Consider the following 25,036-nt stretch of genomic DNA (forward strand, 5'->3'; position numbering starts at 1 on the left):
AGTACTCGTGAACTAGGAATGCATAGGACATCCTAAGGAATGTGCAGAGGTGACCCACAGATCTTCCCGCAGCATCACCAAACTCCTGCCTGTGGGCCGGTGTCATGGATCCTGATCCAGGAACTCTGGAAGGAACAGGCTCAGCCAGCAGCCCCCACGGTTCCTCCCAGGCTGCCCTCCCCTGGGTCCATTCACCCTTCCCACACACAGACAGGCAGCAGCAGTAGTGTCTCTGTGTTGAAGGAACCAGGCACCTGCCTTGGTGCCTTTGTTCGCGAGGGTGTCATAATGAAATACCGCTTAACCACAGAAATGTGTGTTCTCACAGTTCTGTAGAGGCCAGATTGAGGTGTGGGTAGGTAGGTTTCTTCTGAGCCCTCTCTCCTGGATTGTAGGTGGCCACCTTCTCGCTGTGTCTTTATGTGGTCATCCCTCTGTGCTGTTTGTGTCCTAACCTCTCTTACCTCCTAAATTGCTGGTAGGAACGTAAGATGGTACAGCTATTCTGCGAAACAGTGTGGCAGTTTGTTTAAACAAGGAAAAACTAAAAATGCAAATACTATATGACCTAGAAGTTGGACCCGTGGGCATTTATCACAGAGAAATAAAGATTTATGTTTACATAAAACCTGTCACAAAGGAACAACACTGAGAGGGCAATCTATGGAATGGGAGAATATTTGCAAACCACGTATCTGGTAATGGTTAATATCCAAAATATACATGATTTTACCACAATGAAAGAAAAGGGCAAAAAAAAAAAACCTCACAAAAAACAAACAACAAAAAAAACCCCACACCTGGAATATCCCCAAACTGAAAATATCCCAGATGTGATACCCAAATTGTGGTGTCAGTACCATGGGGTAGAATCTGGCAACAAAGTAATAAACTGATACGTGTAACAGTTTGGATAAATCTCAAGAATTATGCTTAATGGGAAAAAAAAGCCTGTTGTAAACAAAATTATGGATACAGAGAACAAGTTAGTGATGGGGTTAAGAAAGGATGGGGTCTGGAAGGAAAGTGGGTGTGGTTATGAAAGAGCCATGTGGGGGAACCTAGTGGTGATGGAAATATTCTGTATCTTAACAACATCCACATCAGTATCCTAATTTTGATACTGCAAGATGTCACCTTTGGGAGCAGCCAGATGAAGGATACAGGGGATCTTTCTGTATGGTTTCCATTTTATTTTTTGCAACTGCGTGTGATTCTACTTTTATCTCAAAATAAAATACCCAATTAAGAAATCATGAGTCACCACCTGAGGTTAGCTGATTTTTTTTCTTCCGTGGTCAGTCATTTAGTAAATGCTTTCGTACCTAGATTCCAGGTTTATGGTATAAGAGGGACTCGGTCAGGAGGCCTGGTTTCTCCCCCAACAATGCCTTTGCTCTTATGAGACCTCTCTTGTCTGCACCACTTTCCTTACCTAGAAAGTAGCTTGGTAGGCTACTGGGTGGCTCAGTTGGTTAAGCGACTGCCTCCCGTTCAGGTAATGATGATGGAATCATGGGATCAAGTCCCGTGGGCTCCCAGCTCCATGGGGAGGCTGCTTCTTCCTCTGAACTTCTCCCCTCTCATGCTCTCTCTCAAATAAAGAAAATCTTAAAAAAAAAAAAAAGTAGCTTGGTTTTAAGGATTAAATGAGTTCATAAATCAGAAAATGCCAAGTACAGAAGATAGCACCTAGGAAATCTAGTAAGAAGGGTCAATATTTTTTTATTATGATCAATTGCTTCTTTGCGTCGCGGAGAATCAGCGTGATCATTAGGTTCTAGAAAGCCGGCCGGTATTGTCCTTCTTGGCTGTCTTTAGGCCTGGCTGCAGGATGGTACAGAAAAACGGGTTTTCTCTGCCCCTCACTATGACCCCTCCTTTTCTGGAATTTTCCCTCCCCACTTCTTCCCTGTTCCTTCTCCTCTTCCCCCCGTCTTCCCTCCTCAACCCTTCTTTGTTCTCTCCTTCTGTCCTGGTCGTGTTCCTTCTTTTTCCCTAACCTCTCCTCCCCTTCTCAGATCTTCCTCCCTCCTCCAGGTCCCTCCTCCTCCCATCTCTTCCCTTCTCCTTCCTCCCTCCCCCTGTGCGTCTCTTCCCCCTCCCACTCCTTCCTAGGCCTCCCCCCTCTCCCCTTCTCCTCCCTGGCCCTTCTCCATCTCCCGCCCTCCTTCCTCCCCCCTCCACTCCCCCTTCTCTTCCTCCTCCCTTTCCCTCCTTGCTCTCGCCCCGCCCTCTCCCTCCCCTTCCCTCCACCACCCAGCCCTGTTGGTAGCGGTGCGGCTGGGACCTCCAGGAAACGAGAGGGCGCGATCGGGTCTCGTCTTCGCTCGGCTCAGCCCGGCCGGAGGCCCGAACGGAGGCGGCGGCGCACGGGCTTCTGGGTAGTGTAGTCCCTCCAACAGCGCAGGCGCAGTGCGGCCGGGCGGGCCCCGCGGGCGCGGGTTATTGTCCTGGCAGAGCCGCGCGGGTGAGTCCTGCAGCGGACGGGGCGGGGCCGGGCGGGGAGGGGCGGAAGGAAAGGGGGCGGGGTCTCCCACCAGGGTGCCCCCGCGCGGACCGACCCTCGCCTGGCGGAGGGGGCGTGCGGGCCCAGGTGAGGGCGTGCGGGCTGCGTGCGCGGAGGGGCGGAGGAGAGTTTGCGGGCTGTGGAGACGCGGCTGGGGTCGGAAAGGAGGCGTCTCTGTGTGCTCGACCGCGTGTGCGCGGGCCGTTCGGTCGGGCCGGTGTGGAGTCAGTGTGGGGCGGGGCGGCGTCCTACGCGCCCGCCGGTCTCGGCGTCTCGGGGTGCGCCCCTGAGCCCGGGGCCGGACTCCCCACGTCCGTGCGAGCGTCTGCTTGGGTAGCGTGGCCGAGTGTGTGTGTGTGTGAGGGCGCCGCCCCGGGGCGCAGCTGTGCGGGTCCCGGCCTCTGGCCCCTGTGTCTGGGTGTGGGGTGTGTCCCTACGAGGCCCACCTGTCCCCCTGTGTCCGTCAGTGTCTGTCGCTGGGTGTGAGTGCGTCCGGGTGTGCCCTCGCCGTCGCGCGTGTGGAGGGCCGGCTGTGGCTGCACAAGTGGGCCCAGCCTGGGGCCCCCGAAGACTTGTGGGGCCTATAGAAGGCTCTGGAGGGGCGGGAGCCCACGGCCCGAGAGTGTGGGCGGTGGCAAGTGGGGCCGAGGGGGCGTGCTCCTTCCTGTCCCTCCTCTGCTCACAGGGCCTTCTCGAGGGGAGTCGTGCCCATACCCCATTCTGACCAGGGGTGTATTTGTTCAGAGAACGTGTACTGGGCACTGAGAGTGCTGCTCTAGGCACTTTCCGGGACTACCTCTTTTAGAGGCCTTACAGGATCTCTGAGGTTGCAGCCCTGACCACCCCCATTTTACAGATGGGGAAACTGAGCTCAGAGACCAAGTCACCCAGCTTAGAGACTAAGAAGACCCAGGCATCTGGGGTCCAGAGCCCCCATGCTTAGCCACCAGACAAATGGGAAATTCTTTTGTCCTTTCAACTCGTTGGAGACAAAGTTCCAGGATTTTTCCCCCATGGGATTCTCCCCTAGAAACAATGGAAGGAAGGAAATAGCAGAAACCTCAGAGGAAGAGGAGGAAGGAGGGAGCCACTGGCTTTGCAACAGCACAGCTCTCAGACCACACTCTGTCCAATAGTCACCAGCCCTGTGCATGCGTCACCTTACAGGGCCACTCTGAATTCATGGACTCCTTTCTCAAAATAAATTTGTTATTAAAATTACAGTTTGTGGGGCGCCTGGGTGGCTCAGTGGGTTAATCCTCTGCCTTCAGCTCAGGTCATGATCTCAGGGTCCTGGGATCGAGCCCCACATCGGGCTCTCTGCTTGGCAGGGGGCCTGCTTCCTCCTCTCTGCCTGTGTCTCTGCCTCCTCCTCTCTGCCTGTGTCTCTGCCTACTTGTGATCCCTGTCTGTCAGGTGGATGAATAAAATCTTTAAAAAAAAAAAATTTAAAATTACAGTTTGTGATTCCACGGCTATAAGGATTTATATAATCTGGGTTGGATTACATTCATCCTTTTTGATGAATGTACCTCATGGATAAGTTGGCTCTTGGCGCTCAGCTCACTGTACCTCATGGATAAGTTGGCTCTGGTTCTGTTTGTGTCCAGCCAAAGAGCTGGTGTTGTTGACTTCACAGTGCAGGGATAGGAGGCAGAGTCTGCCAGTCGGAAAGAATACCTTTTGAAAAGTTAAATATTTTTTCAAACATTACAACGGTGATAGGAAATTACTGCATCCAGTGAAACAAAGAATATGAAGGAAAACAATGAATAACACCTCCTTCTCATTCCTACTTTGTCCCCTCAAGGCACCACCTGGTGTCCATCATTCCATGGTCTTTCCCAGGCTCAGAAATGCTGCACAGAAGCAACCCCTGCCCTCCACGTGCTGGTTTGTCTTTATGCAGAGAGCTTAAAGTCAGGTGTAAAACTCTCATCTAATTTGTGTTTCTCACTTAGTGACATTACGGATGTGAGTAGACGCAGAACTACTCCTCCTTTGTAGAGAAGACCTGATCCTTCATAATATGGCCTCTCCCTTATTGATGGGTACTTTTTATTTTATTTCTGGACTTTTTGTGGGTTGGTTGGCCTTTTGCCTCCAGGAATAATTCTACAGTAAATATGGCTTTTTTGTGCTGTAACCTTTTACACAGAGCTTTTATTGCTGTGGCAGAGTCTCAGACAGGGCTGCTGGGTTATGGGGTTCTTATGTTGCCAGCTGGCTTTATGGAAAGGTGAGAGACTCCCATTCCTTCTGCTGTGTGGAGAAGGCCCATTTCTTTTTTTTTTATTATTTTTTTTATTTAAAAAAAATTTTTTTTTAAGATTTTATTTATTTATTTGACAGAAATGACAAGTAGACGGAGAGGCAGGCAGAGAGAGAGGAAGGGAAGCAGGCTCCCTGCTGAGCAGAGAGCCCGATATGGGACTCGATTCCAGGACCCCGAGATCATGACCTGAGCCGAAGGCAGCGGCTTAACCCACTGAGCCACCCAGGCGCCCCAGAAGGCCCATTTCTTTGTGTCTTTGCCAGCTCTAGAAGTTTGCTCACCTGTTCTTTCCCTCTGTGTTCGGGTGCCTCTTGTGTGCCACACATCGTCCTGGATGCCGTGATCATCTCTGCTTCCTGACGAGTTGCCTTCTGGTGGAGGGAGGACAGACAAGGAACTTGAGAACAACTCTTTATTTTATTTTTTTAAAGATTTTATTTATGTGACAGAGAGATCACAAGTAGGCAGAGAGGCAGGCAGAGAGAGGGAAGCAGGCTCCCCGCTGAGCAGAGAATCTGGCACAACGTGGGGCTAGATCCCGGGACCTTGAGATCATGACCTGAGCCGAAGGTAGAGGCTTAACCCACTGAGCCACCCAGGTGCCCCGAGAACTACTCTTTAAAAAGACAGTTGCTGATAATCATGTGTGCTATGGGAAGATGGTGGAAGGGGTAGGGGTGTTGCCGCTTGAGCTCAGGGGCTTGGGGGTGGGGGATTTACTTCTCCAAGGAGGTGATGCTTAAGCTGACTGTGAGAAGGCACTAGTTCTTCCCATGGCTAGGGAAGAGGGAGCAGTAGATGTGAAGGCCAGTGTGCCTGGGGCCAAGTGTTGGAGAGGAGAGCAGACTGGGAGGGTGACGGCCAGCAGGTGCAGACCATAAGGGCCGCGTGGGCAGCTGGGAAGCCTGGGTGATTTCTAATGCTGTGGGAGACCACAGGAGGGTTTTTTAGCTGAAGGACATTTTTACTGAGGGCTTGCTGCAGGCCAGACATGGTTCTGTGGAATCTGTGGATGGGAAGTGGTAAGAGACCTGAGCCCATGCATTTGCAGTGGATACTGGGGCTCCTTGGCCTCGCTCTATTGGCAGTCTTTGCTGTGGGGCCGCCTTGTGTCTTGCGCTGTGGACTCGGTGTACTTGGCGGTACTGAGCAGCATTGCTTGGTCTCCACCCACCAAATTCCCAGAGCTGCGCCTCCCGCAAATTGTGGCACTTACAGAATGTCTCCAGACATTGCCAAATGTCTCCTGGGGCCAAAATCACCCTCTGGCCGAGAAGTAGTGTTCTAAAGATTTCTGCCAACCTGTCCTTATGTGCGAGTTAAAATTGCAACTTTCTGCTTGTAAAAGTGGGGGGCCCTTTGAGCTCAAAAAGACCCTTCTTTGTCTTCGTGGTTCTTACACTTTAAGAAACTCATTTGGAAATCAATAATTCTTGGTCCCCATCCCAGCAGGTTTGATGCATCAGGTCTAGGCAGGGACCTAGGGATGTGTATTCTGAATAATAATAAGCTTTTCTGGTGATTTCTGACATTTTGAGAAATGGCACAGTAGCTGAAGGGCTTTTGTATAGAAGACTGCATTTTTACAAGTGATCCTGAGGGAGGTTTAGGGAGGTGTATTTTGGCTTAATGGCAGAAGGAAAATTTGTTTCCAGTCAGAGGTATTGGTGACTCGGGTAGTGAGCTCCTCATCATGGGAGGCATGCAAAGTCCTGGCAGGTTACTGTGGAGCCAGGACTGCACTAGCATGTCCTAAACTAAGAATTTGTGCTAACCTATTCCACCTGTCTAGTGTTTTACTTTGCTTTTATTTAAATTGGCTCACTGGTTTTTAAATTTATTTATTATATCAACTTAGTTTATTTTTTTTAAGATCTTATTTATTTAGAGAGAGCACACAAGCACAAGTGGAAGGGGAAGAGGGAGAGGGTGAGAATGTCTTAAGCCGACTCCATGCTGAGTGTGGAGCCCTATGGGAGCTTGATCCCAGGACCCTGGAGATCACGACCTGAGTCAAAGCAAGGGTTGGACGCTCTATCGACTTTGCCACTTAGGTGCCCCTAAATCAACTTAGTTTAAAAGGGTATTCTTTGTGACTGCCGCAAATGGGATCAGGGCTTTGCCATAAGAAAGGAGACTTCAGAACAAAGCTGACTGCATTTTACTCTTGGAACATACTCGACCAACAACAGTAATGATGGCAGCTCTGTGTTGAGTTTGTGCTCCAGGTTCCTTCTGTGTGTGTTAGCTGAACCCCACAGATACCCCCAGGAGACATGGGGAATTGCCTGCAGCGGTGGGGAGTGGCGCCTCAGACCAGCACTCCAACCTGGGGAGGGGGCCTGAGCAGGTGGCTGGGAGAAGGCAGAGGGTCCTGTTGCTCCCAGCAGCTGTGGGAATGGGTGTGGGGGTGTGAGGGTGTCTGGGGGTGCTTTTGAGAGGCATCAAGCACCTAGAGCTGGACATACTCGGCCCACCTCCATTCCCCAGCTGTGTCATCTTGGGCCAGTGACTTATCCCTTGGGCTTCAGTTTTCTCATCTGTGAAATGGGATGGGTAGAAGTAGGACTTACTTTGTGGGGCATTAAGAGGATTAAAGGAGAGATTTCTGTCCATGGCCTTGCACAGAGCTTAGTGTTTGTTATTAACGTGTGTGTGTGTGTGTGTGTGTGTGTGTGTGTGTCTCCCTCCTTGCCTGTCTCATGGTAGGTATGTGTCTATCTGTCCCGTCTGCCAGGCCTGGTTTCTCACTGTGCCCTCTCTCTCTCTTGCTCTCTCCTAACCACAGTCCGCCCATTCCTATCACCCTGGGCACTGGAAGGATGGCCACACAGCTGCTGACTGACGAGGCCCTGGTAAGTCCTGTCATGCTCTCACACTCCATTCCGGAGGCTCAAGCTTAAAGGGCAGGACTCCTGCCCAGGATGACCCTGTTGCTCCCAACACCCCTCTGGGGCTCACATGCTCAGCACAGTCTGCAGGGGCCTGTGTCTGCCCTGCGGGGGGTGGGTCGCATGCAGGGGTGCTGCCCTCCTCTGCTCTGCCCAGCAGCCCCTTGCCTGCCCCTGACACTGGCTTCAGTCAGCCGAGAGGGACAGGGCAGCTGGGAGGGACTGGCTCTCTCCTCGGGGCTTTCAGGAGACAAATGCGCCCCTGGGAAGTGGCGGTTAAACATACCACATCAAGTGTGAAAAAGGCCCCTACAGAGGGACTTGGGCCGCACACTGGACCAGACTCATGAATGTCGCTTACGAACACCCACACATGTGGTGAAAGTCCAAAACACAGGCTGGAATGGGCCTGCACACTTCGGACAGCGGTTACCTCTGGAGAGAGAGGACGCCGCCCTGGGGTAGGGCAGCTGGGCGTCTGTGGCTTTCGCTGGTAGGCTTATGCTTTAGTGGGTGGCACATGTATGGTTGCTTGTTGTATTTTTCTCTAAATTTCCTTTTGTGCCAGAAATATTTCATAATAAAAAAATAACATGGATATTCCTAGAAAACTGAGAAAACACAGTAAACTGTAAGTAAGACAATATAATTCACTCAAAGTCCCTTTCCCCATATATAAGCCATATGGATATTTGGGTATTCATTTATTTTCTTCCTTCCCTGATTATTATTATTATTATTATTATTTAAAGATTTTATTTATTTATTTGGCAGACAGAGATAGCAAGTAGGCAGAGAGGCAGGCAGAGAGAGGGAGGGAAACAGGCTCCTTGCGAGCAGAGAGCCTGATGCGGGACTCAATCCCAGGACCCTGGGATCATGACCTGAGCCGAAGGCAGAGGCTTTAACCCACTGAGCCACCCCAGTGCCCCTCTCCTTCTATTTTTGTTCTCAGAAACTTGAGCAGGCTTCCCGCTGAGCAGGGAGCCCGATGCGGAACTCGATCCCAGGACCCTGGGATCATGACCTGAGCCAAGGCAAACACTTAGTGACTGAGCCACCCAGGTGGCCCTATCATTTTAATATTGAGATTTTTCCCCATTCAACTTTTAATTAATAAGGATTTCTCTTATTTTGAAACTTCATAAACTTTACAAACATCACTAGTTTGACTTTTAAAAAAAAATAATTTATTTTATTTTTTATTTTTTAATTTTTGACAGAGAGAGAGAGATCACAAGTAGGCAGAGAGAGAGAAAGGGAAACTGGCTCCCCAGTGAGCAGAGAGCCTGATGCGGGGCTCAATCCCAGGACCCTGAGACTACGACCTGAGCTGAAGGCAGAGGCTTTAATCCATTGAGCCACCCACGCGCCCCTAAAAAATAAGTTTTTCTTTTTTTTTTTTTCTCTTTTCTTTTTAAAATAAGTTTGTTTTTTTTTTAAAGATTTTATTTATTTATTTGACAGAGAGAGATTACAAGTAGGCAGAGAGGCAGGCAGAGAGAGAGAGGAGGAAGCAGGCTCCCTGCTGAGCAGAGAGCCCGATGCGGGGCTCGATCCCAGGACCCTGAGATCATGACCTGAGCCGAAGGCAGCGGCTTAACCCACTGAGCCACCCAGGCACCCCTTAAATAAGTTTTTCAATGCTATAAATAGCCTATCATAAAAGAAGATTCCTGGCAGGTAAGGAAATACACGATCATTATAAAGAGCTTAGAAAAATCCAGAAGAACATAGCAAAGAGAATCGGAATGACCTGTGATCTTACTGCAGGAGATAACCACTGTTTGGTGTTTGTGTGTCTTTCTTTCCCTGGATACATGCTTTGCAAAAACCAGAATCACCTTGGCTAAGCAGTTTTTATATCCTGTTTTTTTGTTGTTGTGGAATATTTCATCCTAAACATTTCTCTGTGTAGTTAAAAGCTCCCCGTAACATCCATTTTAATGGCTACATAAAAATTTTACCTAAGGGCTGTAGCTGGTTTCCTTCGTGGTTCTTTATGGGACATTTATTTGTTTCCTGTTACTCGTGGTTATGAACAGTATCAGGAGGGACATGGCTGGTGCATAAGTCTTTCCGTGCGTTTCATATGATTTCTTAGGTGTGCTTCCCTGAGGAGGAATCCTGGGTTGGATGTTCCTGAAGCCTTCCATGAGGCACGTAGCACTTTCCCGACAGGTGGTGGTGGTGTGTGTGTTCCTGCCAGGCTGGAGGGAGGTTTGCGTTTACTGTTGTCAGAATTTCTTCTGCACTTGGCATATAAATGACACACGGTGTTGACCTTGAGCGTGATGGGTGACAAATGGTGTCATGCTATCTCTTTCTGAGTAGCGTTGTCTGTGGTATTGGTCAGGGTTTATTTTCAGCAAATGTTTGTTAGCCATTTCTGCAGGTGGGTAGATTATCTGTCTACAGGATTCTCAGTATTTTGGAAATTTTAAGCATGCACGCGTGTGTATGTAAGTAGATGTGGCAGCTATTCTTCCCAGGCTTGCTCTTTGTTTCTTCTTTTATTCTATATTTTTAAAATACAAAAGCATTTCAGATTTTTATTTATTTAATTTATGTTTTTAAAGATTTTATTTATTTATTTGACAGAGAGAGATGTTGGGGTCTGTTATCAAAGGAATGGGACTGAGACAAAGTGAAAGTTTTGCAAAGTTTTATTCTATGCCAAGCATTAGAAGTCAGACTGACCGGCCAGGGCCGCCTCCGAAGAGAGCGACCCCATCCCGATCTCACAGGCTGGTTTTATAGGGCATAACTGCAGACCCAAGGTACGTAGCTTCTATTGTTAAGGCGTTTACTTCCAGAATCAATACCCAGAACCAATGCTAGGAACTACTGGGGTGTTTATTCCCGGAATGAAGTCTGTGGATGTAAACAGTAATATGGCTACCTAGGCAATATGGCGTCACTCTGACTAAGCAGGCCCTAATGGTTAAACAGGTTTTAACATTAAATTGGCCCTAACAAGAGACACAGCGAGAGAGGGAACACAAGCAGGGGCAGTGGGAGAGGGAGAAGCAGGCTGAGCAGGAACCCCAATGTGGGGCTCCATCCCAGGATGCTGGGATCATGACCCGAGCCGAAGGCAGAGGCTTAACCCACCGAGCCACCCAGGCTCCACATTTCAGATTTTTAAAACCAAATTTGCCTCTCCTTCTGTGGTATCATCCATTGTCTTTATTTTTTTTTTAAGATTTTATTTATTTGACAGACAGATCACAAGTAGGCAGAGAGGCAGGTAGAGAGAGGTGGGGAGGCAGGCTCCCTGCTGAGCAGAGAGCCCAATGTGGGGCTTGATCCCAGGACTCTGGGATCATGACCCGAGCTGAAGGCAGAGGCTTAACCCACTGAGTCACCCAAGCGGCCCAACATCTGTTGTCTTTAAAGGTCTCTCTGTTCACATGTCATACATGACCTGTATTTTCTTCCCTTTTTCCATTTATCATTTAGGTGATAACCACAAACTTCTGAATCTTTTGTGTATCTACCTGAACTTTAATTTGCTGCATGAACGTGTCAATTCTGTTGTCTGTGAGTGTCGGTTTGTCATGATGTTTATGTAACTCCTTTATTGGGACGCACCCCGCCTGCCTGATCTCATCTGACCACAGGGCTGTGCGGCGGCCACCCCGGGCAATTGCAGAAGTCCTCACCCACAGACCGGAAATGTGTGTCCGGTAGCACTTGCTGCCCTTTGTTCGGGTAACCCCTGATCTACTTCCTGTCTCTGTGAGTTTTCATATCAGGACGTTTCACGGAGTGGAACCGCCGGCCGCGTGCTCGTTTGTGTCTGCGTTCAGTGCGGTGGTGGTGGGGCCCCGCCTTGCGGTCACCTGTGCGAGGGCTTCCGCGGTGGCGCAGGGAGAGCACGCTCGCTCACTCACTTTCTGGTCATTGTTAACAGCGGTGCAGTGGACAGGGCAGGTTTTTCATGTGAACCTGTGTCTTTGCTTCTCTCGGGCACACACTCAGGAGAGGGATTGCTGGCTCCCACAATGACTACTTAACCGTCGAAGCGGCCATCGACCTCTTCCAGAGCAGCTGCCCCGAGCTGTCTCCGCTTGTACCTTGTCGGTGCTGGTTGTGTCTGTTTGTTCTTTTCCCTGCATTATTTAGGAGGACTCGGAGGGCTCGGGTGCATTTGGGGTTAAGCTTCATGTCTGCGGGAGGTCTCCCCGACCACCTGCTGTCTGCCCTCCCAGCATGCTTGGGCAAGGCATGGGCTCTGAGACTTCCCGAGATTGGCCGTGTGGGTCTGGGGCACTTTTGTACACCCCCAGCCCAGGCTTGATGTGTGGGACCTGCTCAGCAAATAGTTGACTCATTGGGTGAGCTGAGATGGAACGTGTTTAGGGTAGACTTTCTGAAGGAATTAGCATATAAAAAAAATTAAAATAAATTTTAAAAGGGGGCAGGAGGAAACTTGAAGTGATGGATGAGTTTATGGCCTTGATCGTGGTGGTGATTACATGAGTGTATGCTTTCCAAACTTAGCAAATAGTATTCATTAATGTTCATGGCTTTTTGTATGGCACCCAGGCCTCAATAAAGTGGGTTTTTTTAAAAGAAGGAATTATTAACAGGACTGGTCAAAGGATGTATTAGGTCAGAGAATTAAATAATATTCTGTATCAATAATTGTTATTAATAATAAAAAGTATATATAAGATACATATGAAATAGCAAAATTAATCAACTGATGATAGCAAAAGCTGGCGTCTGTCAAGCGCTTACTCCAGCCATACCAGGCACGGGGCTGGAAGCACACATCCTTACCTTGCTTAACACCCAGGACAACCGTAGGGGGGGATTGTTGTTATGAAGCCCACAGAACAAATGAGTCTCAGAAAGGTTGAGAGGGTGGGGCGCCTGGGTGGCTCAGTGGATTGAGCCGCTGCCTTCGGCTCGGGTCATGATCTCAGTGTCCTGGGATCGAGCCCCGCATCGGGCTCTTTGCTCAGCGGGAGCCTGCTTCTCTCTCTCTCTCTCTCTGCCTGACTCTCCGCTGACTTGTGATCTCTCTGTCAAATAAATAAATAAAATCTTTAAAAAAAAAAAAAAAAAAAAAAAAAAAAAAAAAAAAAAAAAGAAAGGTTGAGAGGGTAGCCCAAGGAAACTCAGCCTAAGAGGGACAGAGCCAGGATTGCACTGCAGCCTACCGGCCTCCCAAGTCAAAACCCTTAACCACTGCTGCACGCTGCTTCTGCATCGGGGGATGGTGGCCCCTGCATTGGGGAGGCCAGCACGAGCCCAGGGCACTGGGCAGGTGCTGGGGACAGTGAGAGAACTGGCCAGCAGATGAGGTCTCCCAGGGAGGAAGGGCCGTGGTTCAGGGCCCAGGTTAGGAGTGGCGCTCAGCTCACTGGAGGGACCCAAGGACCTGTGGGAGGCAGTGACAGTAGCTGATGGTTGTCAAGCACCTGCTGTATGGATGTGCTGTTCTGAGGAGCAGATGGGAATTACCCTAATTCTCATGCCCTTTTTCTCATTGATACATTTACTCACTCGGGAGCTGTTTGCCGCGCGCCGGCCGGACGCCAGGCATTGTAGGAAGCCTGGGGATATTGTGGTGAGCAGGACGGAGGCACTGGCCTGCTAGTGCTGCCATGACAAAGCGGCACAGGCTGGGGGGCTAACAGCGGAGACCTGTCTTCTTACAGTCCTGGAGGATGAAGTCCCCACGGTCAGGGTGTCGCCAGAGCTACGCTTCCTCTGAAGGCCTTAGAGGAGGAGCCGCTCCAGGCCTCCCTTCGGGCTTCTGGTAGTTCTGAGCTCATGGCAGCATGACGCCCGTCTTCCCGTGGCTTTCTCCTTGCCCGTGTGTCTGTGTCTAAATCTCTCTTATAAACGGACATCAGTCCTGTCGGACCGAGGGCCTACCCTGGCCCAGTATTATTTCATCTTGACTCATTACATGTGCAATGTCCCCGTTTCCAAGTAACGTCCATCCTGGGGTGCTGGGGGTTCAGACTTCCACACAGGACTTGGGGGTGGACGTAATTCAACCTACGACAAGCGCTTCGGATAGGACCCAGCCCACAGCAAGTGTGTAAGTGGTAGGTCTCCTCACGTGGTTGTTGACGTCACCACCATCATCATTACCTCCCGTGCTGCGGAATATTCATTTTACACACGGGGTTTATAGCATCTGTCGGGAAGGCACCGAGGCTTCCACCCCAGGAACTCCCCACCGTTCCCCATTGCCTCATCTGCCTCTTAAGCCTCAGACCCCTGTGGCCTCCCCGCACAGACCCAGCCACTCATTGTCCCTCAGACTGCGTTCGGTGTCAGCTTTCCAAAGTCTTCCTGGACGCGCCCTAGAGCTGCCATTGCTCGGGCGCCTGGAAGACTTCTCGGTGGTGGTATTCAGACAGCTGGTCGATCTCATGTATGTTCTTGTGCCTCGTTCATGAGGAGCTCATTCTTGAACTTTCTCTATGTCTGTTTCCCAGCTCCTATCTCAGTGCCTGTAGCTCTGCAGGGCTCAGGACGGTGTGTGGAACGACTGGATTCCTTCTGCCCTTACTGGGCAACTAGTGGACACATCCATTTGCAGGGTCGTGGTCATTACCCCTTTGATTCCTGCTCTGTTTCTAAAGTGTGTGATGTTCTGCTCTAATCAGTCTTACGTTTGTTTTATTTCTATGTCAGAGGACCGTCCCGATATAGGTAGGCACCAAGAACACTGAGTGGTCGGTCCCTTCAGGACTCCACACTGTGTTGAAATCACTCCAGATACATCCCATGCCTCCCCTAAATCCTCTTGGCTTTTCTGGCCATTTCTCTAGACCTCTATGAGCAGGGCCCTGCGGTGAGTGGTTGTGGGTTTCCTCTTACAGGAAACAGTGACGTTCAGGGATGTGACAGTGGACTTCACCCACGAGGAGTGGCAGCAGCTGGAGCCTGCCCAGAAGGACCTGTACAGAGATGTGATGCTGGAGAACTACAGGAACCTGGTCTCTCTGGGTAAGGGGGCAGCTTCGCTGAATTACTCACCATCAGCCTGTCACTTGAGAACTACAAAGAAATAAGAAAAAGAGTGGACAGATTTGACTCTGTAGAAAGTTCAAAGATAAAAATAAAGTTGACAGGTAACGAAGTGGGGGAATAATATTTACCACATGTATAATAGAGGATTACAATTATATCAAGAGCTCCTAGTAATAAACAAGAATGAAGTGAGAACCAGAATGATAGAAAGGTGGACCAAACATACGAGCTGGCAGTTCAGAAATGTCGAAATACACTAAATTACACTTTATAAAAGGTTTTTAACCCTTCCCAGTAGCCAAAAGAAATACAAATCAAGTCAAAGAAATACCGTTTTTGCCCACGAGGAATGATAATTATCGGCATCGTAAGGGTGCAGGGAAAGGGACTTTCCTGTTTTCAGAGTATAAAGTTGGAATGGCAGTTTTGGAGTATCGTTGGACGTTATCAACCAAAATTTGAATGGTTACATTTTTAGGGATCTGTCCTTTAGATGTGTTCCTGTGAGTGCGCAGAATTTTACGTAGGAAGGAGAGGAGAAATGACCTCAGTGCCCACCCATGCGAGACTGACTAAACACATCAGATTGTATCCGTTTGACGGAGACCATTTAGCTCATCAAAGACAAATACTGTGTATAGATGCTGACATGGGAAGATGTCCCTTAAACCACTGACTTCCAGAACGAGAATATGTTCCCATTTGTCTCACAGCTTTTGTGGAAGTATAATTGACCTATGATTAACTGCACATATTTAAAGCAAACATTCTGATGCATTTTGACATCTGTATACGCTCGGGGGGGAGTCCATCACCATGATCCAGATAATGAACACATCCGTTATCCCTTTGTAATACCGCTGTGTGCCTCCCACACCCACCTTCCGGTCCCCAGGCAGCCACTTTATGTGTGAGTGCCCAATGGCACTGTGGTTTAATTTGCATATCCTGAAATTTTGTATATACGCACTCAAGCAGCGTGTTCTCTCTCTGTCTCTCTCTCTCTCTCTCTCTTTTGGTCTGCTTTCTTTCGCTTGGCTTAATTATTTTGAGGTTCACCCATGTCATCTGTATCAGTAGTTCACTTCTCTTCATTGCTGAGTAATATTCTGTTTCACGGATAGACCAGGATTCGTCCATCCGTTCAGTTGTTGGTGGACATGCAGGTTGTCTCCAGTTCTGAGCCGCCGCAGATAGAGCCACTGTGAACCCATGTGTACAGCATTCACGGAGGACCTGTGCTTTCCTTTCTCTTGAGCAAACACTGGGCATTAGAATGGTTCAGTCATGTGGTGGGTGCATATTACCCCTTCAGGAAACTGCCAGACACTTTTCCAAAGCAGCGGTGCCATTTTCCATTTCCGCCCGCAGAGCCCAGGACTTCCAGGTGCTCCGTGTTCTTGTTGAAGGTTCATGTGCGCAGTCTTGGTCATTTGAGCCATTTTCAGGGGTGTGTGGTAGTGGTGGTGTTGTGCTTTTGGTGTCCTGTCTGAGAGACCATTGCCTGATCCAAGGGCACTAAGATTCACTCTGGTCTTTGCTCCTAAGACTTTTGTAATTTTGGCTCCTCATTTAGGCCTTCGGTCCATTTTGAGTTAATTTTTGTGAATTTTGCAGGAAAGGGGTCTAATGTCAGTCTTGCATGTGGGTATCCAAGGGCCCCAGCACTCATGCTGAAGAGCAGAAGCTTCTAATTTCACGTAGCCCGATTTATCGGTCATTTTTCTCCATGATCGTGCTTTTGATGTCCTCTCTAAGAAATCTTTGCTTATCTCAAGGCCACAAAGGTTTTCTTCTTTAAGTTGTACAGTTTTATGTTTTATGTTTTATTCTGTGATCCTTTAATTTTGTAATGATGCAAAGTGCTAATTGAAGCTCATTTTTTTTTCATCAAATGAATATCTAGTTGTCCCACCACTGTTTCTTGAAAAGGCTGTACTTTTCCACTGGACATTCCACGGAATTTTCTCCACAGAATTGCTTTTGCACGTCTGTCAAAAATCAGTCGTCCGTGTGTGTGTGGGGGGGGGGTCCAATTCTGGGCTCTGTTCTGTCTCCTCCGTCGATGTCTGTCGCAACACCAACACCGTGTCATTTGCTCTTCTCTCAGTTCCTGCCTTTATGACCTGTGCTCAGTCTAGGCAGCTTGCAGTCCTCACGACCCTCTGAGTGTCCTGGCCAGTGCCTGTGAATTATGTGGTACAGGTTTCATGGCTGGCTGTTGTGAGAAGTCGCTGTTCCCAGCCTTCATCGGCTCTGGGTACATTTTTAAATCCTTTTGGGTGTTTTTTCCCAAGCTTGGGTAGTTTCCATGTCCGCTTGTTCTGATCAGGAATCTGATACTCGCAGATCTCCAGAACACTCTCTCTGCTCATGCAGTCTGTCAGGCTTTGCCTCAGTGTCCACCCTCCTCCCACTAAGGCCCCATAGCACGGCCTGCAGCTTTTCTCCTGCATAAGCTGGGTGGTCGTAGGGCCTTCCTGTCCGATGCCACCTCTCAGGTCACGTTGCCCTTTCTTGGCTAACAACCTTCGTTTAACATATTTTGTCTTCCCCCTTCCCCATTGCTTTGGCTGTAGGCTGAGGGGAAATCTTATCCCTGTTTCTCAATCTGGGCCAGAAGCCCCATTTGAGGGAGGAAAAAATGGGCGTGTGGTGTGTGTGTGTGTGTGTGTGGTACAGGTTTGTCTTATGTACTTTTGTAAAAAGGTGTGCACTGGGGAGAAAATTCTTTTTTAGGGGGTAGAGAAAGTTCTAAAAATACGACCCAAATGGTTAACACAGGTGATATTGCAGGAGACTTCCGTTTTGTTATTTTTTGATGTTTGTTTAATAACAAGGGTGAATTACTTCATGATCAGAAACAGTCATAGAATTATCGAATATGGGAAAAGAAGGTATGAGAGACAAGAAATCTAGTTCCACAAAAACATCCCTACTTAGATCCAAAGGAGTGAAGAGCGTCTTGCACATTAGTGGCTTTTTGCCCAAGAGACCTTTCCAGACACTGTCCTGTTGGCAGTTCCCTTGGCTGCAGCAAGAAAGTCCATGTCCACGCCTGCCACGGGCCACACGTTGGCGGGCCGCTGCTGTTTGCAGGGCCTGTTGGTGAAGCGCTGTGGGGCTGGTTGGTTTAACTGGGCTGACATCAGGCTGTCTCTTCACAGCTTTTCAGAGCTGACAGCCAAGTGTTTGCTTTTCTGCAAATGACCTCTCCTGATGGGTTTTAATCCACGAAAAGGAGGCTTCCTGCTTTCCCCTGCCCTCTTGGATTGCGGGGTGTGTGGCATCCTGCTTCTCAAGGGTGTTTGCTCCAAAGGACTTCCAACAGTTTCCAGCTGAGACTCTGCCTGCTTTGACCTCTGCAGCCATGGCCTGTTGATACCCCAGCACATCTCAGACCCCACCGGCCCCATCCGGATTCACCATCCCCTTCCTGTCCCCACCCCACAGCCTTCATGTCCTGTGTTGCCACCTGCCCTAACATCAGGCTGAACATCAGGCACACCCCAGGGGGGCTAAGCCACGATCATTCCCCTACCTTAAGTATTTCCCACATTTTTTCCTCTGGGATAGGAAGGTACCTCACAGCAAAATCAGTGACTTCTCAGGGCGCATGGCTCTGGGATCAGACCACTTGAATCCCAGCTCTGCCTCGAATGTGCTGTGCCCTTGAGTTTGTGACTTGTTTCCCAGACCCTCAGTTCCCTCGTCTGTAAAATGGGTACACTCAGGAGTACCTAGCTCGCATGTGGTTGTCAGGGCCGTGTGGGATGATCCACGCAGAAGGCTTCGCGCCGTGCCAGGCATGATGCCCAGGGAATGTTCATCTGACGGCTTTTGTGTGCCAGGCAGTGCTGTAGGAGCTGGGCCCTGACAAGGTCTGTGCCCTCCTGGAGCTCACTGTCCACAGGGCGGCTGACAATAGACAGATCCAGGCAAGAGCAAGCAGGAGGGGTGTTCCTTTCCACTGTAGGATGACAGGGAAGGCCTCCCTGTGGCGGATGTTAGCTGGGGGCTGAAGGATGTGCACCGTTGGGAAAGTGGGGTGGGGTGGTGGCAGGTGCAAAGGCCTGGAGGCAGGATGAACTTGGCATGGACAGCTTTGCTGGGAAAAAATAGGGAGCCACAGGGCAAGTGTGACTGACAGCAAATGAGCTGGGATGGATGGCGGGAGACAGGAGAGGGGGGCCTGGCTCTGTCCTGAGGACCCTTTAGACCAGGGGAAGGTGCTGCCTTTGATTCTGGACACTCAGCACGCCAAGAAGACACTGGAGAGTTTCACCTGACTCTTAAGAACATCCTCTAGCTGCTGAGTGAGAAATGGTTGTAGAGGGGTGAGGGCAGTGGAGGGTGGTGGATCTTGCTGCATTTTGGCCAGAAAATCCAGGTGGCTAACTCGGTCCGTGGCAGGGGTGAGAGGCGAGATTTGGTCTAGCCCGAGCTATTGTGTCTGTTCAGTGCTCCTGCCCCCCATCTGGATGGCAGGAGGAAAGGGGTAAATCAAGGCTGACTGCTCCGTCCTTTTTTTTTTTTTTTAAATATTTTTAAGTGGTAAAACAGACCTAAACTTCAGCATTTTAACCATTTGGGTATGCAGCTCCATGGTGGTGAATACGCGCACACTGCTCTGCCACCGCCCCCATCCGTTCACAGAACTCTTTCATCTTGCAAAACCGAAATTCTGTCCCCGTTAACGTCCTCTCCACACCCCGTGCCCCAGCTCCTGGTGCCACGGTCTGCTTTCTGCATCCATGAGTGGGATGACTCCAGGGACCTCACAAGAGAGGGTCGTGCAGTATGGAGCCTTCCGTGTCTGATTGACTGCTCTAAGGCTTTTGGGTGAGGCTCTCTTTTTTTTGTTGATTTTGGAGGGTCTGGGTTTCCCGAACCACAGATTCTGAAGGAGACGTGCTAGGTTTGCAGTATCCAAGAGGGACACCAAGTAGGCTTTCATGTACTTGCAGCAGAGCCCAGAGGAGGTCTGGGTGAGGTGCAGGTCTGGGAGGCGTCAGCATACAGAAGATCCTGCAGTCCATACTCCCTTGGCCTGCCCGGCCTGACTTAGGGGAGGGGTCTGGGATTCCAGCACTTGTGGGCTTGGGTCGAGGTTTCGATGGGGCAGCAGGAATGGTTCTGTTTCACCCCGATCTGGTTGCCTCGTAGGAAGGAGGGCCCCGTGGCCTTATCTTCATTTTTTTTTTAAGATTTTATTTATTTGACAGACAGAGATCACAAGTAGGCAGAGAGGCAGGCAGAGAGAGTGGGGTGGGGGGAAGCAGGCTCCCTGCTGAGCAGAGAGCCCAATGCAGGGCTCGATCCCAGGGACCCTGGGATCATGACCTGAGCCGAAGGCAGAGGCTTTAACCCACTGAGCCACCCAGGCGCCCCTATTTTCATATTTTTTATGAATTTTTTATGAGATTTTTGTGTAAGATCTCATAGTTTTTAAATGTTGTGAATGAAGCCGTTAGATCCCATGATACAGAATCTGGAGCTGGGGAGAGTCCTCTAGACTGGAAACAGAGATTTAGGAATGAACAGGATGCACGTGGGAGGGGATTGGAGCCGCAGCATGGCCGGGACTAGCAGGCAGGGACAGATGTGCAGTGGCAGGAGGGTCTGGAAACAGCACCAAGGGACACCTGCTGCTCCGGGAGTGGGCGGCGGCGGAGGGGTGAGGGGCATTGAGGGTACAGGGAAGGCTGGAGCCTGGCTGCTGGGGGGGACATGGAGGATAACCAGCATGTGCCACGCATCTTACCATTTCTAGTAGGAGTGCTTGGGGAAGCCTGAGTGGTGGGGACAGTCAGGACGGAGCCCGGAAGCAGGGAGCCTAGGGCAGTGCCTCAGGGCTTGGGTCTGCAGGAGCTCGTGTTCTGCTCCATCCAAGCCAATCTGCCTCCTATTGCTTCTCCTCAGACGTCTCTCTCGAGCGCCCGGCTGCTGGACGTCCTTGTCATCACTCTCCCGAAGGGATCCTTCTTGTTCTCCTCTGCTCCCATCAGGTTGCTTCTGCTTCTTTGAACCACCTTTGTCACCAGCTCATTGCCTCCCTCCGATCAGCAGGTGTCCTTTGCGTCTGCCTCCGAGCCCTGCTGTGTCTCTGACTTCCGTACTTGTCAGTCTGGCTTTGGTTGGTCCCTTCCTCCCAGCATTGTTAACCCTGTGTGTTTCCTCTTCTCTTTCTCCTCCCCTAGACTTGGAGACTAGACCTGAAATGAAGGAGTCGGGGCCACAGGAGGACAGTGTGGAAGACAGACTGCCTGCTGGGGTGGTCACGGAGAGACCCCCGAGACATGGTGCTCGCGGTGTGGCCTCTGATGGAGTGTGGACGCAGGGCGAGCGGGTAGAGAGGCAGCTGGGAAGCACAGGGACCCGTCCGCAGCGGCCGGAGCTTTCCCTGGGGCTGCCCGCCACGGGCCGGGAGTTTCAGGTCTTCACCCCGCAGAGCTCTGGGCCGGTCCCGCCACAGTCAGAGGGCCCGAGGGAAGAGGGGACCCGGGCACTGGCCGCGCTCGGGAAGACCTTCTCCGGGGACCCGGCCGTCAGCCTGCCAACCCAACTGGACGTGGACAAGAGGTCCTATGGCTGCAGCGCGTGCGGCAAGGCCTTCAGCCGGAGCTCGTCGCTAATGAAGCACCAGCGCATCCACACAGGCGAGAAGCCCTTTGAGTGTGACGCGTGTGGGAAGCACTTCATCGAGCGCTCGTCCCTCACCATCCACCAGCGCGTGCACACTGGGGAGAAGCCATTCACGTGTGGAGACTGTGGCAAGGCCTTCAGCCAGCGCATGAACCTCGTCGTGCACCAGCGCACGCACACGGGCGAGAAGCCCTACGTGTGTGCCGCATGTGGGAAGGCCTTCCGCAAGACGTCCTCGCTGGCGCAGCACGAGCGCGTGCACACCGGGGAGAAGCCGTACGCGTGTGGCGACTGCGGCAAGGCCTTCAGCCAGAACATGCACCTCCTCGTGCACCAGCGCACGCACACGGGCGAGAAGCCCTACGTGTGCGACGCGTGTGGCCGCGCCTTCAGCCAGAACATGCACCTGACTGAGCACCGGCGCACGCACACGGGCGAGCGGCCGTACGCGTGCAAGGAGTGCGGCAAGGCCTTCAACAAGAGCTCGTCCCTCACGCTGCACCGGCGCCGCCACACGGGCGAGCGGCCGTATGCGTGCGGCGAGTGCGGCAAGGCCTTCAGCCAGAGCTCCTACCTGATCCAGCACCAGCGCTTCCACATTGGCGTGAAACCCTTCGAGTGCAGCGCGTGCGGCAAGGCCTTCAGCAAGAACTCGGCACTCACGCAGCACCGGCGCGTGCACACTGGTGAGAAGCCCTACGCCTGTGCCGTCTGCAGCAAGCACTTCACGGGTCGCTCGTCGCTGCTCGTGCACCAGATGGGCCACACGGGCGAGAAGCCATTCGCATGCGGCGAGTGCGGCAAGGCCTTCAGCCAGAGCGCGTACCTCATCGAGCACCAGCGCATCCACACCGGCGAGAAGCCGTACCGGTGCAGCCAGTGTGGCAAGGCCTTCATCAAGAACTCCTCGCTCACGGTGCACCAGCGCATCCACACGGGTGAGAAGCCATACCGGTGCGGCGAGTGTGGCAAGGCCTTCAGCCGCAACACCAACCTCACGCGCCATCTGAGGATCCACACCTAGGGGGCGGCCTGGGGGTGCACCTTGTCCCGGGGCTTCCCTTCAGGGGCTTCCAAGTCCACTCCAGTGTGGGTGGGATCCATCAGACCCGCTGGCAGTGCGACAAGTCCTACAGGGTCACCCACCACTGGCACCCCGGCTGAGAGGAGTCCCACCCCACCGGGGCCTTACGACTGGGGCCTCGTGGACGGCCCCCTCCCCACTGGGCACCTGCATGCCCACAGCAGAAAGGGTCTGATACATCCTCTGGGTCTGATACACTGGGGGCCATGGTCAGGGCTGCTGCTGTGGCTGGAAACCCCCAGGAGCTCCAGGAACCTGGCATCAGGGTTCCAGGCTGTGGGAATGCATATAAGAGCTGGGACGAGGCATTTGGTGTCTCTGGGCGACACTCAGTAGGAAAGCAGGAGGGGCGGGGGGAGGTGGACTCAATAAGTGAATGTGGGGACATTTCTGGACCCTAGATCTGGTCCAGATGTCAGGTTGTCATCCTCCATGAAGTCCCTCCTGGGGTAGAAGCCAGAGGGCCCCTCCCTCCATCCGTTCCTGACCCACCATGCTAGACCCACCATGTCACCTGCCACTGACATGGCAAGCTGTCAATGGGCGAAAAAGGTGGTTTTCAGAGTCCGCAAATAACAGTAAGCACTTTGGATGCCAAAGTTTCTCAGTCTGTTAAATTTTTTTTTAAATAAAACTTTTCATTAAGAGAGACTGGTGTAATTTTAAACAGTTGTCAAACAGGTGCAAAAGATATAGGCACCAGTGGTCCCGTTGAAATCTGCGTCAGTGCCTGTGGGAGACGAGAAGGTCAGGCAAACACCAGCGGGCCAAATATTCAGGTTTAAAGACTTAGCTTAGAAAGTTTGCATATCTGGGCACACACTCCGTTTTTATAGTGATTTTTGCAGTTAAATTTGAAGGCAGCTCCAAGGGAGTTTCCTAAGGCTCACCTGATGCTTTGTTTACACAGAGATACCGCCCCCATTCAGCCCCAGAGTCTCCTTTTGAAAGACCCTAGAGGACCTGCACCCAAGGACGCACTCACAGACCACTGGATGCAATAAGCAAGAGGATTTTATTCGGGCATGCTCGGACTCCCAGGGACACTTGACCACGAAATCCGCGAGGGATGGGTCAGTGTCTGAGAGCCCCGATCTGTTTCGGGAGTCCCTTAATATAGAATTTTACAGTCCATTACATCAGAGCCCTCACTTTTCCAGCCAGTAATTTCAAAGCATTACAGCAAGGCCTACACACAGGTAGCCAATCCTTTAAAACCAACCATACATTCTGGCCAGTCACCGTTCAGGTAGTGTACAGTAGAGGGTACGTGTTGAATTGCACGTTTCTAACCTTTATCTGTATACGTGCTGAACCGCACGTCTCCGGCCTTGGTACGGGAGACAACCCTTATCAATTTTACTTAGTAGTAGGGGAAATTCTTTTTTTTTTTTTTTTTTTTTAAGATTTTATTTATTTATTTATTTGAAGACAGAGATCACAAGTAGGCAGAAAGGCAGGCAGAGAGAGAGGAGGAAGCAGACTCCCCGCAGAGCAGAGAGCCCGATGTGGGGCTCGATCCCAGGACCCTGAGATCATGACCTGAGCCGAAGGCAGCGGCTTAACCCACTGAGCCACCCAGGTGCCCCAAGTAGTAGGGGAAATTCTTAACAGGGGAAGGGTATAACTTTATTTGATTACACAGAGAGCGAGGGTTTAAGCAATTTTTCATTTCTTAGCAAAGCATTAGAAGCATTATTATACAGAAGCCAGAAACAGCTGGGTTAAACACAGATTTTTGCTATTCGTTATCCTGTTATGCTGCTTGCTGACTCCCTTATCTATGGTCAGCTGGCCACAGTTTCTTAGTTAGCATAAGCTGGTTATAAAAAGAATGTTAAAACTTATAGGCTATACTATAGTTCTGACCTGGGGTCCTTCACTTTTTTGGGGCCTTTGATGCTGCCTTTCTTTTAACATTCGATGCTACTAGTTGCAAATGTCTAGGTGTTTCTTAAGTCAATGTCCACAAAGAGTAAACAGTTCATTTTAAGAGATCTTTTATATGTGTAAGCACTTTGTGTTGCGAGCAGGAAAAGCAGCTGCTCAAGAGTGCATAAGCAAGGTGGACGGTTTCTCGGATGGTTGTTTGGCAGCCAGGTGGGTATCAGGGTAGGCTTGTTCCAGGCGTCAGGAGTGTTGCTCTGGTTCTCTGGCTTTCCCGTCCTGTGCCAGCCTCATTGCAGGCCGGCTTCCCTCATGGTTTTGTGGTGGTTTCCAGCACATTTTCTCAGTCACGTCCTGGTGGAGACAGACCTGGTGCGGTGACACAAAGGCCCAAAGCTTCATTCTGTGGACTCAGCCACAAACAGTTGCCATGGCCAGTGAAGCATCCTGTGGGTATGGGTCTATATCTCGGTCTAGGTCTCTCCTTCCTCCCTGAAAGAGGCAGTGGCCCAGGGCCCGAGCTGCTGTGTGCCTGCCATGGCCGTGGGGTCATTCTATCCAGATCAGATTCTGGGGGAAGAGGGAGAACACAGAGAAGGCAGCCCTGTGGTGTCATGCCACAGGTGGGGGGGGGTGAATGGGGCTTAGAATTGCGTGGCTGCTCCGCCTTCCCTTGCCAGGCCAGTGCTCTCCCGGAACCAGTGCAGGGCAGGGCGTGGAGGGGTGAGGTGAGCGGCACCTCC

At 51.0% G+C, this 25,036-nt stretch overlaps 1 protein-coding gene across 6 annotated transcripts; it reads left to right on the forward strand.

The window, feature by feature from the left end:
* Window positions 1–2,386: 2,386 nt before the first annotated feature.
* On the forward strand, window positions 2,387–23,716 carry ZNF71 (zinc finger protein 71). 6 transcript variants are annotated; one of them, XM_032324737.1, is made up of 4 exons: window positions 2,387–2,470; window positions 7,573–7,639; window positions 14,527–14,653; window positions 20,878–23,716. In XM_032324737.1, the coding sequence occupies exons 2-4, from the start codon at window positions 7,607–7,609 to the stop codon at window positions 22,344–22,346; spliced, it is 1,629 nt and encodes a 542-aa protein (XP_032180628.1). In that variant the 5' UTR covers window positions 2,387–2,470; window positions 7,573–7,606; the 3' UTR covers window positions 22,347–23,716. The 6 variants fall into 6 exon arrangements, with proteins under 6 accessions (XP_032180628.1, XP_032180630.1, XP_032180631.1 ...); XM_032324739.1 differs by lacking the exon at window positions 14,527–14,653 and having other exon boundaries at window positions 2,451–2,470; window positions 20,878–23,715; XM_032324738.1 differs by lacking the exons at window positions 2,387–2,470; window positions 14,527–14,653 and adding an exon at window positions 2,488–2,596 and having other exon boundaries at window positions 20,878–23,715.
* The last annotated feature ends 1,320 nt before the right edge of the window (window positions 23,717–25,036 follow it).

The sequence above is a fragment of the Mustela erminea genome, chromosome 19, assembly GCF_009829155.1.
Source record: "Mustela erminea isolate mMusErm1 chromosome 19, mMusErm1.Pri, whole genome shotgun sequence".
In the NCBI taxonomy this organism is placed as follows: domain Eukaryota; kingdom Metazoa; phylum Chordata; class Mammalia; order Carnivora; family Mustelidae; genus Mustela; species Mustela erminea.